The 17,892-nt window shown below is 38.4% G+C and overlaps 1 protein-coding gene across 2 annotated transcripts in view; it reads right to left on the reverse strand.

Moving 5' to 3' along the window:
- Adamts20 (ADAM metallopeptidase with thrombospondin type 1 motif 20) overlaps positions 1-17,892 on the reverse strand; it is a 175,948-nt gene that overhangs the window by 96,544 nt on the left and 61,512 nt on the right. For both annotated transcript variants that reach the window (XM_004668531.2, XM_004668532.2), the window contains exons 8-11: positions 16,696-16,801; positions 14,373-14,519; positions 13,329-13,470; positions 11,115-11,219 (exon numbers count right to left, since the gene is read on the reverse strand). In XM_004668531.2, the coding sequence (XP_004668588.2) occupies positions 11,115-11,219; positions 13,329-13,470; positions 14,373-14,519; positions 16,696-16,801 (500 nt within the window). The remainder of the gene's footprint in view (positions 1-11,114; positions 11,220-13,328; positions 13,471-14,372; positions 14,520-16,695; positions 16,802-17,892) is intronic.

Here is a 17,892-nt window from a genome sequence, read left to right on the forward strand (position 1 = left end):
CCCCAAAAGGTACCAAGGGCCAAAGATTGTGGGAAAAAGACATCCCACGGAAGGAGTCGGGTCCCTACTCCCCCAGTTGGTTAATGCCAATCACTGCAAAGTGGGCCTCCCCCTCTTTTTGTATAAAAGAAGGGAGAAGATGTTGGGCACTATAAACCAAACCTCGACCATGTTAACAGAAACCGCCATATAGCAAGTTAAGTTTCTACTTCCTCACCTAATATTCAACTACCAGAAACAAAGGGATCTATGCTTGGTTGGTTACTCCCTCATGCTGCCGGTAGCTGATGAAGAAACAAAGGCACTGCAGCTTAACCAGTAACTCTGTGATCTTTGGCCTGATTACGTCCCCTTCCCCCTACAACCTTATATAAACCTACATGTAAGAATAAACTCTCAAGGCCTTGACAAACACCTAGCATGGTTTCCTTCTTATGTCTGTTTGCCTTTTCCCACTCAGGTTAACTTCCCCTCAGGTCCTTGTTCAACTCCCCACTGGCCAGGGCAATTTATAGAAGGAAAGGGCTTTATTTCAGTTCACAGTTTCAAGGGGAAATCTATCATGGTCAGGAAAACATGGTAAGGATCAACAGCCAGTGTCACATCTTTACCTCCTTCCTGCTATTGTGACTTCCTGCACTCAGGTGTTACTTGGAGTGGATCTGAGTTCCAGTCTACAGGCATGCAGAGAAGTCTGAGCTCAGGGAATGTCCCTGCTGTTTGCTGCCTGTTTGTGGTACTGGTTGTTTGGTACATTCTCTCTGCTTGGATCTGTGAAAGGGGGTCAGTATTCCCCTGAACTTCCCCTGAATCTGTAAGCCTGAAATAAATCCTGTACCTCCAATAATAAACTGTGTCTGTTTGGAAGTTCATCCAAGCAACATGGAGCTGACTATAACAGAAAATGGTTAGAGAAGTGAGGTCATTGCTGAGGTGAATCTTTGTAGATTTTGGTATTTTGGAACTTTTATGCTGGAGGAATGGGACAGAACTTGGTACTTGCAACTAAAGATGTCTTCCAGAGTGGTAAGCCAAGTTTTATGGACTGACTATTCTGGTAAGAGTCTGAAAATGTTTAGTGCAGCGAGAACTGTATTTGGAGGCTTTGTTTATGAACTTTCAAAGGGTAAGAAGAGAATGTAGAGAACTTTGTTGGAACTGGGATACTGGCATAAGGGCTGATTGTGTTCTCTGTCTATGCCTGGAGAGTTTAAGCAAGGTTAAATTTTAAGTGTAGACTGTTGTGCATGGTGAAAGATACAGAATTGAAAAATGTATGATTTTAGAAGATGTTAGAAAAATTAAAGCAAGTTTAAAATTAATGGCATCGAGAGTGGTTATTAATGCCTTTATTGTTAAGGAGGTCTTACATGACTAAGGCTGGCCCAACTACTTTACAGAGAAAGAATAGAAAGGATGCCTGAGGTGATTCCAATACCCAGGAAAGACTGAATGGTAAAAATGGAAACTCACTTGCAAAGAAGAAACCTCCTTCAAGGTCACAATTTATTTTGTCCTTGGGTTAATAATATGGCTGTACCCTGCACACATTACTGGTTTGTATGCATGAACATCATGGAAGTGGGGTCATGAAGTACACAAAATTTCAGGAGCCTCTGTTGATATGAGGAATGGGGAAACAGGACATTCCTGGTTTAAAGGCTGTGTTGCAGTCTGGTTCGCATTGCTGTTAGAAATCACCCAACCAAGAGCAGCTTCTGGGAAAAAGAGATTTATTTTGGCTTACAGGCTTGAGGGGAAGCTCCATGATGGCAGGGGAAAACGATGGCATGAGCAGAGGGTGGACATCACCCCCTGGCCAACATAAGGTGGACTACAGCAACAGGATAGTGTGCCAAACACTGGCAAGGGGAAACTGGCTATAAAGCCCATAAGCCTGCCCCCAACAATACACTCTTTCCAGGAGGCATTAATTCCCAAATATCCATCAGCTGGGAACCTAGCATTCAGAACACCTAAGTTTATGGGGGACACCTGACTCAAACCACCACAGGCTAGAAAGGCTAGAGTATGAAGTTGAAGATGAACCATGGTCTGCAATGAAGACCTGAAGACATTTTGGATATACCAGGACAATGAAAGGCCTATCATGGAGTGCTCTTGGCTCAAGATGGAAGTTTTACCTGGCTACTGGTGTTGACTCAAGCTGGGTCTTTTCACTTCATTTACTGTCCCACATGTCAATCATCTCGGCAAACACCCTCACAGGAACATTCAAAAGTGTACTTTACTAGTCCTAGACATCATTCAATCTATTGAAGTTGACAACACTAAACATCACTAGGATAATATGAGGACCAATTAGCTTGACCAGCCAGAATAGTGTATGATGTAGGAATCTCCCTTGTTTGAAAGGAACACTACATCCAGTAGGCTGGAGGCACAAATGGAATGAGTGAAAAAAGATAAAGTCAGTTAGCACATGTAAGTTCCTTTCTGATCAAGTGCCTATATTGGTGGTAGCATGGCTGAGAATATACAATTGCAGTTTCCTCAGCCTTTCAACCAGGACCAACAGCAGTAACTCACCAAGGATCTTCCAGGCCTTCACTATCTTACAAGGGTTATATCACTGGAGTCTGACCATGTGATTTTTTGGCGTTTTGGAATATGGAATGTGTTGGTGGAAGGAATATGGGAGCATTTTGTACTTTGGACTAGAGAAGCATTGCAATGAATGCTTGGCTAATGAACTTTCAAAGGGGAAGGAGACAACTTTGTTAAAATTGTAATACTGGTGGAAAAGATGGCTATGTGCTGCCTGTGCCTTGAGAAATTGAACAAAGTTGAATTTAAAAGTAATGGGCTGGTATGCTTGACAAAGATATAGAACAGGAAGATATGAAAGATGCACACTGTGTCACAGAAAGAGATGAAGCAAGTTTGAAGTTATAGTTTTAGGTTACTTAAGCATCAATTGTTAAGCAGATTACCACCATTAGGCCAACTATTTGCATTGGGACAATGAAAAAGATAGGTCAAAGGATGAGCTAGGGAAAACTCAAGCTAGTATAACTGCAATTTCTTTTGAAAGAATGTGGCTTGAAAGAAGATTGGTGAAGAAGTATCCTGCTCTTCAAGGTCAATGTATATTCCCTCCCTGACTTACAGCTTTGGCTATGCCACCCACCTGATACTGGTTTTGGAAACATGAAAAATCCAGGGAAATAGGTCATGAAGTGTACAAGGTTCCTGGAGCCACTGAGATATGGTAATGTGAAACAGGTTGAAACCCCTATATAGAAGCCCAGTGAGGTGAGGCCATTTAAAACCTATGAAGATGAACCACTTCCAGCAGCTGCTGAGATGAAACAATATGAAGCAGGGTTGAAATCCCTGTGTGGAAACCAAGTAAGGCCATAGTGTATGGAGCTATGAAGATGAGCCGTGGTTTTCAGTGTAGACACAATTGTGTTTTAGATATAATAGGACCGTGGAATGGCTATAATGGAGAGCTGCCAGCTCAGGCTGGAATTTTCCTGAGGCTGTGAACAGCACACCTAATGTAGAATTGTAAACCCAGAGACCTCATCTAGTTATATATGTCAGAGTTGTAAGTGCAAGTGTTTGATGTTTGCCTGCTGGTTACTGATTTTGCATTTGGCTAGTCTCTCCTTGTTGTGTCTTTTTGTAATTGAAATGTACCATTATCTGTCAAAGTATGTAATTTGTGTTTTGATTTTATAGGGCTTACAGTTAAGTGATAGTCTTGAATCTCAGAAAACGTTTTGAATTTTAAACAATGTTAATAGTTGTTAAAAGACCATGGGACCTTTTAAGTTGGACTGAGAGCATTTTGCATTGTGAAATGATCATCATTAAATGGTCTGAATGTAGCTGTTTGAATGTAAATGTATGTCTCCCATAGCCTTAGTTTTTTTTTTTTGTTGTTATTTATTTATTTATTTGACAGCAATAGACAGAGAGAAAGAGGCAGATAGATAGGTAGGTAGGTAGGTAGGTAGGCAGACAGACAGACAGACAGACAGACAGACAGATAGATAGAGAATGGGCACACCAGGGCCTCTAGCCACTGCAAAGGAACTCCAGATGTGTGCGCCCCTTGTGCATCTGGCTAACATGGGTCATGGGGAATCGAGCCTAAAACTGGGGTCCTTAGGCTTGACAGGTAAGCGCTTAACTGCCAAGCCATCTCTCCAGCCCCTTAGTTATTTTTAATTACACTTCCTATTAGGGCTTAGAGGCCTTCCAGGTAAGATGGTGGCATAGAAACAATGTGAAACTAGCCTAGAGAGGGATTTAGTCAAAATCCCAGCAAAATACATTCTTCTTCTGAAAAGTGAAAGGGTATAGGTTATTCTGAGACACAGAGGAGAAGCCAGAGAGACCAAGATCCACCAGAAAGGAGGAAAATGGCCAGAGTCCCACTGAGTTACTCATGGTCCACAATCAACGTTCTGTGCACCTGCCTGGCGCAGCCCTGCCAGGAACAACAACAGGCAGCAGCAGCAGAAAACAAAAAACAGATTCTTCAACTTCATCAGCATTCTTGCAAACTTAAGAAATCTGAAGGAAAGACAGCTGAGATCAACTAAAGAGCTACTAATAGTGCAAGAAAATCCAGAAGTCTGAACTTTCCCATTCCCAAACCACCAGAACTGTGAACCTCTGGCATTCAGCCTCCAGTGGCAGCGCAGCCAGGACAGCAGTTGAGAACTCCAGCTCCACAGCACAACATAGAGGGATCGAGGTGGGCACTCAGCACTGTTGAGATTGGAAGCCACCCCAAATGTAATGAGGCTGGCTGACAAAAACAAACAAACAAACAACAACAACAACAACAAAAAAAACAAGCTGTCTATCCAAATTGGTGGACAAATAAGGGCATTCCACAACAAAAACAGACTAAAGTAATTTATGACAACCAAACCAGCTCAACAGAAAATACTGGAAGGAATTCTTCATGCTAAAGAGAAAACAAAACACACAGGAGGAAATAAAAAATAAACCACACTCAAATAACAGTTAAACAGATGAGTAAAGGTAAAACAGGAAACACTACAAAAAAGAATGGTGAGAATAAATGCATACATTCAATAATAACTCTTAATATCAATGTCCTCAGTGCACCAACCAAAAGACACAGGCTTGCAGACTGGATTAAAAGGCAGGATCCTGCCCTTTGTTGCCTCCAAGAAACTTGTCTCTCAATAAAAGATAGACACTACCTTAGGGTGAAAGGATGGAAAATGGTATTTCAAGCAAATAGGCCTAGGTAACAAGCAAGGTGTTGCTATCTTAATATCTGACAGGAAAGACTTTAAACCAATAATAGTGAGGAAAGATAAAGAAGGTTATTTTATACTGATTAAAGGAACACTCCAACAGGAGGACATTACAATTCTGAACATATATGCACCTACCACGGGGGCTCCCAGTTTCATTAAACAAACACTATTATACTTAAGGTCACAGATAACATTAAACACAATGACAGGTCATCCCAGCAAAAAAAATAAACAGAGAAACATCTGAATTAAATAAGGTCATGGAACAAATGGACCTAACAGGTATCTACAGAACATTCTATCCAAATGCTGTAGAATATACATTTTTTTTCAAGAGCACATGAAACATTCTCTAAGATAGACCATATATTAGGACACAGAGCAAATCTCAACAAATACAGACTGAAATAATCCCTTGTACTTTATCTGACCACAATGGGATAAAACTGCAAATCAGCAACAAGAAAAGCTACAGAGCATACAGAAATTCATGGAGAGTAAACAGTACACTACTGAATGATCAATGAGTTATTGAAGAAATAAATTCATAGAATCCAATGGTGATGACAATACAACATACCAAAACCTTTGGGACACAATGAAGGCAGTATAAGAGGGAAATTTATAGCTCTAAGTAACCTATATTAAGAAATTAGATAGTTCACAAATAAACAATTTAATCCTTCACTTTAAGGCCTTGGAAAATGAAGAACAAGGCAAACAAAAGTCAGTAAACTAGAAGAAATAATAAAGATTAGGCCAGCAATTAATGAAAGAGAAACTAAAAACACAATCCAAAGAATCAATGAAACAAAGAGTTGGTTCTTTGAAAGGATAAACAAGATTGATATACCCTTAGCAAATTTGTCCAGAAGAGAGAATAGAGAAAAATTAATAAAATTAGAGATGAAAAAGACACCATTAAAATAGATACCAAAGAAATTAAGACAATTATAAGGCAGTATTTTAAGAATATATATGCCTCTAAATTTGAAAATCTGAAAGAAATGGATTATTTCCTTGATTCATATGACCTACCAAAATTAAATCAAGATGAGATAAACAATTTAAATGCACTGATAACAAGTACAGAGATCCAAGTAGTTATAAAAAGTCTCCCAACTAAAAAAAGCCCAGGCCCAGATGGATTCACTGGCAGAATTTAACAGACCTTCTTGGAAGAACTAACACCACTACTTCTCAAACTTTTCCATAAAATAGAAAAGGAAGGAATTCTATCCAATTCCTTCTATGAAGCCCAAAACCAGACAAAGACAGAACAACAACAAAAAAATTACAGACCAATCTCCCTCATGAACAAAGATGCAAAAGTTCTGAACAAAATATTGGCAAACAGAATACAAGACTTTATAAAAAAGATTATTCACTTCAACCAAGTTAACTTTATCCCAGAGATGCAGGGACGGTTCAACATACACAAATCAATAAATGTAATACATCATATAAATGGTCTGAAGGATAAATATCATATGATCATCCCAATAGATGCAGAAAAGGCATTCAGCAAAATCCAACCTTCTTTCATGGTAAAAGTATTACAGAAACTGGGAATAGAAAGAACATATCTCAACATAATAAAAACTATTTATGATAAAACTACAGCGAACATAATACTAAATGGAGAAAAACTTGAAGTTTTTCCACTAGGTTCAGGAAAATGAAAGGGTGTCCACTGTTCCCACTTTATCTAATATAGAACTGTAAGTCTTAGCTATAGCAATAAGGCAAGAGAGACTCATAAAAGTGATACAAATTGGAATGGAAGAGTTCAAGTTACCACTATTTGCAGATGATATGATTCTACACATAAAAGACCCTAAAAACTTTACCAGCAAACTTCTAGAAATGATAAACACTTTTAGCAACATAGCAGTATACAAAATAAATACACAGAAATCAGTAGCTTTCCTACATACTAACAGCAAACATGAGAAGGATGAAATTTGGGAATCTCTCCCATTCACAATTGCCTCAAAAAAAAAAATTAATACAGTACCTTGGAATAAACTAACCAAGGAAGTGAAGGATCTCTACAAAAATAACTTCAAAACACTAAAGTGAGAAATTGCAGAAGACATAAGGAAATGAAAAGACACCCCATGTTCTTGGATTGGAAGAATCAATATTGTGGAAAAGTCAATCTTACCAAAATCAGTCTTCACATTTAATGGAATCCCCATTAATGGCATTCTTCACAGAAACAGAAAAAAAAAAATCAAAAGAGAGAAAAAAAAAAAACCTTGAATAGCCAAAATTATTTTGAGCAGCAAAACTAAGGATGGTGATATCACCATACCTGATTTTAAGCTATATTACAAAGCCATGGTAACAAAAACAGCATGGTATTGGCATAAAGACAGACATGTAGATCAATGGAACAGAATAGAGGACCAAATGTTAATCCAGGCAGCAACAGCAATCTGATTTTTGACAAAAATGCCAAAAATATTCATTGGAGGAAAGACAGCCTGTTCAACAAGTGGTGCTTGGAAAACTGAACACACACACATATACATATGAAGAAAAAGAGAGACAGAAAGAGATATCCCTTGTCTTTCTCCATGCACAAGAATCAAATCCAAGTGTATCAAGGACCTTAATATCAGATGTGAAACTCTGAAATTGCTAGAGGAAAAGGTAGGGGAAACCCTTCAACATATTTGCATAGGTAATGACTTCTGAATATAACCCCAGTTGGTCAGAAAATAAAACCACTAATCAACCACTGGGATCTCACAAAATTACAAAGCTTTTGTACAGCAAAGGACACTGTGAGTAGAGCAAAGAGACAACCTACAGAATGGGAGAAAATATTTGCCAGCTACACATCTGGCAGAGGATTAATATCCAGGATACACAAAGAATTCAAAAACAGAACAATGATAAGTCAAACAACTGAAATAAAAAAAAGGTGGGGGGCTATGGAACTAAATAGAGAGTTCTCTTCAGAAGAAATACAGATTGCATATAAACAACTAAAAAAGTGTTCTACACCCTTAGCCATCAGGGAAATGCAAACAAAAACTACCTTGAGATTCTATCTCTCTCCCATCAGAATGGTTACCATCAAGCAAACAAATGACAATAAATGTTGGGAAGGATGTGGTAAAAGGAGAACCCTTCTACACTGTTGGTGGGAATGCAATCTGGTACAGCCATTGTGGAAATCAGTGTGGAGGGTCTTGAGACAGCTAAAAATAGATTTTCCATATGATCCAGTTATAGCACTCCTAGGCATATATCCTAATGACTCTTCTCACTATCTTAGAGATACCTGAAAAACCATGGTCATTGCTGCTCTATTCACAATAGCTAGGAAATGGAACCAACCTACATGTCCATCCACAGATGAATGGATAATAAAGAGTTCTATTCTGTTTTAAAGTAAAATGAAATTATGAAATTTGCAGGGAAGTGGGTGGATCTACAAAGGATTATACTAAGTGAGGTAACCCAGGCCCAGGAAGCCAAACATAGCATGTTCTCTCTCATATGTGGATCCTAACTAAAAATGTAGAGACTTGTGTATGATCTGGAACCAAAAATCAGTAGCAGAGGCCCAAAAGCCAGAAAAAGGCTATAAGGGAGGGAGGAGAGGGAAGGTCTTCAGGGGATGGTATTGTATATATGTGAGTAGAAGAACAGATTACAGGGAGGGGAAAGGCCTAAGTGAGGTCAGGGGAAGAGATTGTATAAAAGAAAGGTGCAGCAGGGAGGATCAATCAAAATTCATGATATTCCTAATAAGACATATGAAAATTTACTTTCTTGAATAGTGGCACATCTAGAAGCCAAAGATTGTTACTAGAAAATTTTCAGTGCCAGGGATGGGATACCTTCCAGTGAGTTGTTGGCCAGGGAGATCTCCGTTGCCTCCAAAACATTATAGGCTATTGCCAAGGCCCCTGGTTTCCCATGAGAAAGAGATGGTAAGATGCTATTTCTGAAGACTTTACATGCCTGAGTGGCAGAGTCACTGAGAAATAAAGCTGGTGCTGAGCAGAAAACTTTCTCTCTGTAGCCCAGGCAAGTGAAAGCTGGAAAAAGTTGCACTGTATGCAGCTCTATGAGAGACTGAAGTCATCAGTGGTGAGAACATTGAACACTGGAAGCCTCAAGTTTGGCCAGATAGGCCAAATGACTGAACGGGTGCAATAGTGGCATATCTGCTCTGGGGGAAACCATCTGCTTTCTAATTGGACTGAAGCCTGCTCTATGGGAGGGAATACATGCCTTGTACTGAAAACTTAATCAAAAGCTTATAGCAGGGGAGGTCATGAGCCTTAGGGGTATAAAGCCTGCTCTTGTCTGGATAATGCATATATTATTCTTACCAAATTATCCTAAAAGCACTACACTTAATGTTCATACTTATATATTAATGCTACTCTCACTTTTGGTTAGAGAAGCTTCTCTTTTCAGATGGTGATTACCACTGGGATGACCCAAATAGCAACACAGTGCTGAGAAGAAGGGATGGAGGAGTGTCCAGCACTGAAACATCTCATACCCTCCAAGGCTCAGGTTCCTTTGCGGAAGAGGTGGCAGAAAGAATGTAAGAGCCAAAGGAAGGGTACCACTTCTTACATACAACTGTGTGGACAGAATTTCGCCTTGATATCCAAGACCTTGAAGTGCCTAACAATAACTACATAAGACCCTCATAATAGGAGTAAAAGATGATGACAGCATATTAAAAGAGAAACTAATGGAGAGAGGGAGGGGATATGATGGAGAGCAGAGTTATGAAGGGGAAAATGGATGAGCGGAGGCAAATACCATGGTTTGTTGTCTGTACATATAGTTGTTGTCAATAAAGAATATATATTTAAAAATACTTCCTATTAGTCTTCAGCAGGTGAAGTCCTATTGGAAGAGGTATGTCACTGGGGTAGGACCTTGAGTCTAGCCTTACTGAGTGTTGAAATCAGCTTGGGTTCATGCTGTACATGCCTGCAAGTTCTGCCTGTTATCTCTATGCTGTGGATGTATGATGGAGTAAGCCAGCTTCTTCTACTACGATGGACCTTCCCCTGGAATGTTTACTCCTGAAATAAACCCTTTCCTCCCCATCAGCTGCTTCCTATTGGATGTTTGTCCCAGCAATGAGAAGGAAGTTTTCCACAGCTATTCTGAGGCTTCTATATTCTTGGACTAAGTGGTTGTCTGGCGTTCAGCGTGTACAAAGCCTTCTATCATGTAAGCCAGTCCAATAAATCTGTGTGTTTCTGCTGTGTGCAAATGTATTGTGTATACATCTGTGAAATATATGTATTATTACAGTCTGTTCCTCAAGAGAACCTGAAACAATACTATGTAGCATGTTTCATTATCATGGTATACTTAATTATTGTGACAAAAGACTTAGCCAAGTTCATAATTAATGTTATAAAGTAAAGGTGCAGCACGTCAGGCAGTTTCTTTAGCAGTACAACATATTTAGCACTTTTAGAAACAAAAAAAGATTTGAGAAAGCCATTTAATACAAGAAACTGAATTCAACTGAAGTTTAAGGGAGAAAATGTCTCAATGGAAACACCTTTGAATTCTGAAGACCTCCTGAAATATTAGGAACCTGACATTTACATCCATGTAATTACATATGTTGTAATCATATATAACTTAAAATTCATCTGTTGTACATTGAAACAAAATTAAAATTAGTTAATTGTTAATAATTTACTATCTTCAACAAACAGCAGTAAAATTAAACTCATCTAGGTAAGCAAAAGATGACAGCAAATAATGATCCAATGCTGAAATGCAGAGCAATCACCCCTTGGATATGTTTCGACACAAGACTCACCCTTTGAGAAAACCTACCATCCCAGGACCACAGTGTGTTCCGTCTGCCAGGGGCATGTGTTGAGTGCGACAGCCCTTATTGGTTCCTTCTGCACTTGTGCACCAGAGACGCCTGCACTGTTTCTGCAGAGAATCAAAAGCAGGCGAGTGGGCTGGAGAGATGGCTTAACAGTTAAGCGCTTGCCTGTGAAGCCTAAGGACCCCGGTTTGAGGCTCGGTTCCCCAGGTCCCACGTTAGCCAGATGCACAAGGGGGCACACGCGTCTGGAGTTCGTTTGCAGAGGCTGGAAGCCCTGGCGCGCCCATTCTCTCTCTCTCCCTCTATCTGTTTTTCTCTCTGTGTCTGTCGCTCTCAAATAAATAAATAAAAATTAAAAAAAAAAAAAGCAGGTGAGCAAGAATGGGAATGTCAATACCCACACCAGTTCTACATATTAGAGCAACTTATAAATCAGTCTGACCCATATCCTGATTTCATGGTCAAAGCTGGAAAGAGGGAAACATCTTTACTAAATCAGTCATAGTTGTACATTTTCAGTTACATAAAGGGCAAAACTTTAAAAAAATAATTTTTAGTCACATGGAAAACTATGGGTGATATGAAATTCAGTAGAAATATTCAGTTATGCTGCTAATTGTTCATCTTTAGAAGGTATTTTTATAAAGAGATTTTGTTGTTAAATCCCTTTTTGGTACAATGGTAGCACTGTGAACACTGTATACTGTTCTGAAGTCTCCTGTTTCTTGACGTATAATGCATATTTGCAATTCTGAACAGAGGCTTCTAAAGTTTTCACAAGAAATAAAAGCTCACAGAGGCTGATAGGAACTATACTCAGGATAATTCCTTTCTTTTTCTGAATTTAAATGCAAAGTTTATCTATTGTCTAAATCAGTTTAGAAAGAAACGTAACTTTTATAATGAAAAACTAGCATAAATCTTCACTACATCCACAATGTATGTCTAAAAGGTTATTAAAATCTGTGAATTAGCTGGAGAGATGGCTTTGTGGTTAAGGTGTTTGCCTGAAAAGCCTAACAACCCTGGTTCAATTTCCCAGTGCTCACATAAAGCCAGATGCACAAAGTGGTATATACATTTGGAATTTGTTTGCAGTGGCTGGAGGCCCTGGCATGCCCATTCTCTCTATACTCTCTCTATCTATATATCTCCCTCTTTGCTTGTAAATGAATATACATATTACATATATTATATTATTATATTAATATATAATATGTTATTATAATTATATAATTATTAATATACTATATATCATATTGTTATATATGTGACATATTATATATATACATTTTTATATATAATATCTATACATACACATATATATACATATATATATAATATATACATATATACGTATAGATATACATATATATATATATATATATATATATATATATATATACACGCTTTAAAACAATTCAGTTTCAAATCATCTAAATTTTACCTTAACTGCCAAAATGTCATTGACAATATATATTTACATATTTTTAATTTTCATGATATGTATACACTTTCTGTGACTGTTTTCTGACTAGGAATACTTCATAAGGACTTATGAGCATTAACAAGGAAAACTTTGAAGTACCTAATATGGTACCAGCCATGGAGAAGTAAGTTTTGTTTTAGGTTCTCATTGTTTAGCCATTTTCTGTCAAACACCTGATTTTTCAAACTTAATATTACATTAAATTCTCCATCCATTCAAGAGAATAGACATACTTTTTTTTGTTTCTGTTTTTTTCTTTTTTTTTTTTTAATTTTTTATTTATTGATTTGAGAGCGACAGACACAGAGAGAAAGACAGATAGAGGGAGAGAGAGAGAATGGGCGCGCCAGGGCTTCCAGCCTCTGCAAACGAACTCCAGACGCGTGTGCCCCCTTGTGCATCTGGCTAACGTGGGACCTGGGGAACCGAGCCTCGAACCAGGGTCCTTAGGCTTCACAGGCAAGTGCTTAACCGCTAAGCCATCTCTCCAGCCCAATGTTTCTGTTTTTTTCAAGGTAGGATCTCACTCCAGCTCTGGGTGACCTAGAATTCACTACGTAATCTCAGGGTGGCTTCAAACTCATGGAGATCCTCGTACCTCTGTTTCCCAAGTGCTGGGATTAAATGAATGCCCTACCATGCCCGGCTTAAAAGTACATTTTGAAATATATTTTTACTATAAGTTTGTGGTAGTTCTCTACCAAATGGGTAGAATCTTTCTTACCAAATAGGGACACACTTGAGACCCAGGACCAAACATAAGTTCACACTGTTTGTTCACATCATACATCAGGCCAGGAAGCTGTGGAAACAGGTCATATATTCTCCCATTTGGTTTGTCAAGAAGGCATTCTCCATGACCAGTGCTGTACCAAGGACAGAAAAGAAATACTGTGAACACATATGGGGATATTTCAGCATAACATACTTAGTTACATTTCTGTACTTATTATTTTTCAGAAAGAATATCCACATCTTCCCATCATTTAAAACCCAGCTCTAGGATTGGAGAGATGACTCAGGGCTAAAGCACTGGGCTGAAAAGTCTATAGACCTAACTCAGTTCCCTAGTACCTACATAAAGCCACATACACACAGTGGTGCATGCCTCTGAAGAATTTGATCATAGCAGGCTTCTCTTTCTCTGTCTCTTACTGTCTCTGTATCTCTCTGCTTGCAAATAAATAAATAAAAATACTTTTAAAAACCAACTCTATGAGGCCACCCTGAGAATACAGAGTGAATTCCAGGTCAGCCTGGGCTGGAGTGAGACCCTACCTTGAAAAACAAAAAAAAAAATAAAATAAATAAAATAAAAAAACTCTATGAACACCATATAGCAATGTTCTTTTCTAATGGCAGGCAGCCCCACAGTTAACAAAGTTTACTATCCTCTGTCTCTGAGGGACACCTTAACTCAAATACCTCTCAAAATATTACCGAGTAACCTCGGAAAAATCCAGAAACACATAAAGATATGTGAGTATCACTAAGTCTCCCCCCAAAACAGTTTGCGTCACAAGAAATGGTCCACATTAAGAAAGAGACATGCCTACACTGCAATAAAGAAGTGAAATTTATATATATATATATATATATATATATATATATATATATATATATATATATATCTTTGCTTTGAAACATTTATTTGTACAGTGAAAGTGAACTTACACAAAGAAAACCTAAACAGACTTTCTACAAATTTGAAATATGTCAATCTAATAAATGTCCAACTATTCAACTTAAGAAATAAATTTAGACTTACTCTAGAAATTCAGTGATGTACTTCTGACTACATTTTGACCAGGTCCAAGGACTCGTGTGGTAATTCAGAGTTGGAGCCATCACATGATACTGATGCTTGGTTCCAGTTTCTTTACATTTAAAACTGTCATCATGTGGAATATTAAATCTGAAAAAATAAATAAATACTATCAAAGTATATTCATTAGTAATAGATGCCTTATACTTATTATAATGTAAAATATAGATAAATGTGGTTACATCAGATCTTATATCACTTATCTTTCCATGAGGTACTATAATTTCATGTTTAGAAGGCCATGATTTCTGAATCTTATATTCTCTGAATCAAAGTTTGAACAAAGTATTTGAAATCTAGCTTATCTCCTCAAAATATTGGCCTAGCATTCACATAAAATTGCCTGTAGTTTTCATGCTAGACATTGGAGGCCATATGAATGAACATGTGAGGTAATGTGTTATAGCACTGGATTCTAGATCACTGGCTAGTGTCCAGAAGGCTTTAATCCCAAATCCACATTAGCTCCTAGGATGTACTCTATATGAAATAACTTAAGTACTGCTTCCAGTTCGTAATTCACAATCAACAGACTGGAATAATAACATTCTTAAAGGGCAACAAAATAGTCACAATGAGAGAACTAAATTACTTGCCCCTATTCTAGAGATATTGAGTGTTTCTAAGGGAGAAAATAAATATCTGGCTCAGAGAACTCTGAAGAACAGTCTGAAAGTTATATACTTTGAAAATCAGCAAGAGTATAAGTAGTTTAAAAAAAAAAGGCCTGGAGAGATGGATCAGCAGTTGATTGCAAAGCCTGATGACCCAAATTTGATTCTCTGGTACCCACATAAAGTCAGATGCACAGCATGGTATGTGCATCTGGAGTTCATTTGTAGCAACAAGAGGTCCTTCTGTGTGCCTATACTCACTCACTCTCTCCCTATCCCTCTCCCTCTCCCTCCCTCCCTCCCTCCCTCCCTCCCTCCCTCCCTCCCTCCCTCCCTCCCTCTCTCCCTCCCTCTCCCTCTCTCTCTCTCTCTCTCTCTCTCTCTCTTTCTCTCTCCCTCTCTCTCTCTCTGTGTGTATGTCAACTGAGTTCAAGTCTGCAGGTCTTGCCCATGCCCTCACCACACTTCTAGAACAACTGACAGCATGGTCCAACTACTGATAATCCTGAGACATAAGCACTCTAAGAGCAAACTCAAAGAGGTGCTTCACTCTATTCCAAATCACTCTATATTAATATTCTGATGAAATATCAAGGCATGACCAGGGAAAAAAATGTAGCTAAACTAAAAAAGCAACTCTAGCCTCTGTTCCTTGATAGCAGGAAACAATAAAGTAAGGACCTACTCTAGGGCTATATTTAAAATTATTTTTCAACGGATAAATTTATAGGGCTTTTGGATTTTTCATAGGACCTCCAAGAATGAAATGGGAAATCATGGACTCTACTACTAGTATATAGAACCCCAGTAGAATTTTAGTAAAGCTAGAAGAGAACCCTAGTGTTTTATGAAAAGCTATAGAGTTGGGGGATGGCATTTAAAAGGATTGTTTAATAAATCAGAAATTACCAAGGGCACTGTCCTATGTTGGGGCTCTGAGCTTTATAAGTAAGAAATGAGTTGGTATTTCAAATATTTTGGGGAGTTTTATAAAATCAGAAACTCTTGAAGGCCCTCCCACAAGATGGCAGAGGGCAGTACTTGGTCACATACAGGGTAACATGGATCCAAAGCCAGAGGTGGGCTGGAGAGATGGCTGAGCAGTTAAGCACTTGCCTGTGAAGCCTAAGGACCCTGGTTTGAGGCTCAATTCCCCAGGACCCAGGTTAGTCAGCTACACAAGGGGGCGCATGTGTCTGGAGTTCATTTGCAGTGGCTGGTAGCCCTGGCACGCCCATTCTGACTCTTGTCTCTCTGCCTCGCTCTGTCTCTCTCTCTGTCTGTTGTTCTCATATAAAAAATAAAAAAAAGCCTGAGGTGCTTGCCATGTAATCCAACACCATAAGTGAAATAAAAAGTACATTCATGTTCTAGTTCTTTGCTTAGTATATTGGTCTGGGTAGCCTATCTGACTTAACACAGATATTACCCCATCTGACCTTACCCAGATCTTACAACCTGTATGATCTAATGCATATCTCACAGCCTGACTGGCCTAACATATATCTCAAAAGAAGCAGTTAGCATTTCAGTGACAAAGGAAACTAATATTCTATTAAGAAATAAAGGTCCCAATAACTCAGCTGAAGACAGAATATTAACCTGCACAATTATAAGTAGGAGAACCATTCCTAGGTGACAGAGGTACTTACACATGCCCAAGTTCATGAGCTATGGTAAAGGCAGCACTGAGTCCATTCTCTTCACTGATGGAGCAGCTCCGTAAAGGATCACACAGGGTCCCTAGTTCTGCTAAGCCTGAAAAATTTCACATTTGTACTTCATCAAAATGAGAAATATCAGCTGGGTGTAGCGGCACATACCTTTAATCCCAGCATGTGGGAGGCAGAGGTAGGAGGATCGCTGTGAGTTCAAGGCCACCCTGAAAAGACAGAGTTAATTCCAGGTCAGCCTAGACTAGAGTGAAACCCTACCTTGAAAAACCAAAAAGAGAGAAATATCACAAAGTCATACAGTAAAAATTAAATTGCAAATGCATTTAACCAACGGCATTACTACTTGGAAATAAATGCAGAATTGGGTGTGTGTGTGTTTGTGTCTGATGTTTTGAGGTAGAATCTCTCTAGCCCAGGCTGACTTGGATTCACTATGTAGTCTCAGGATGGCCTCAAACTCATAGTGATCTTCCTAACTCTATCTCCCCGGTGCTAGAATTAAAGTTATGTACCACCACACCCAGCTTTAAATAAATATTTTAAGGCGAAAGACAAAAGAATGGATTGATAGGCATGTAATTAAAATATTTTTAGAAAATTCTTGAAGTTTCATTCAAAAACAGTTACTCTATTTTAAAAAATAGAAGTAACAAACATTCAACCATCACATGATAATTAAATGAACAAAATATATAAAGTGCTTAAATGGTGCCTACCATTTAATAGAGGTAGATGAAATAAAGCATGATCATGATAGAAAAGTCATTGCACGCACTCACAGCAACAGGAATGTTATGAGAACAGGACCTACTCATTCCTACATAGAGTAATATGTAATTCAAACATGGTGTTGAAAGATGAAGACAGCATGATCTAGCTACACATCAAAAAATGATAATTACAGCTTAGAGTCCTCCAAAAATATATAATAATAAACTCAAATGCTTATTATACCAATCCATAATCCTTCATCAACCAACCATAGAAGTGTCATATTTTTATTTATTTAAAAAATTTTTAAGGCCAGGTATGGTAGCGCATGCCTTTAATCCCAGCACTCAGGAGGCAGAGCTAGGAGGATCATTGTGAGCTCGAGGCCACTGGGAGACTACACAGTGAAAAGTCCAGGTCAGCCTGAGCTAGAGTGAGACCTTACCTTGAAAAAAATAAACA

This window comes from Jaculus jaculus, chromosome 6 (genome assembly GCF_020740685.1).
Source record: "Jaculus jaculus isolate mJacJac1 chromosome 6, mJacJac1.mat.Y.cur, whole genome shotgun sequence".
In the NCBI taxonomy this organism is placed as follows: Eukaryota; Metazoa; Chordata; class Mammalia; order Rodentia; family Dipodidae; genus Jaculus; species Jaculus jaculus.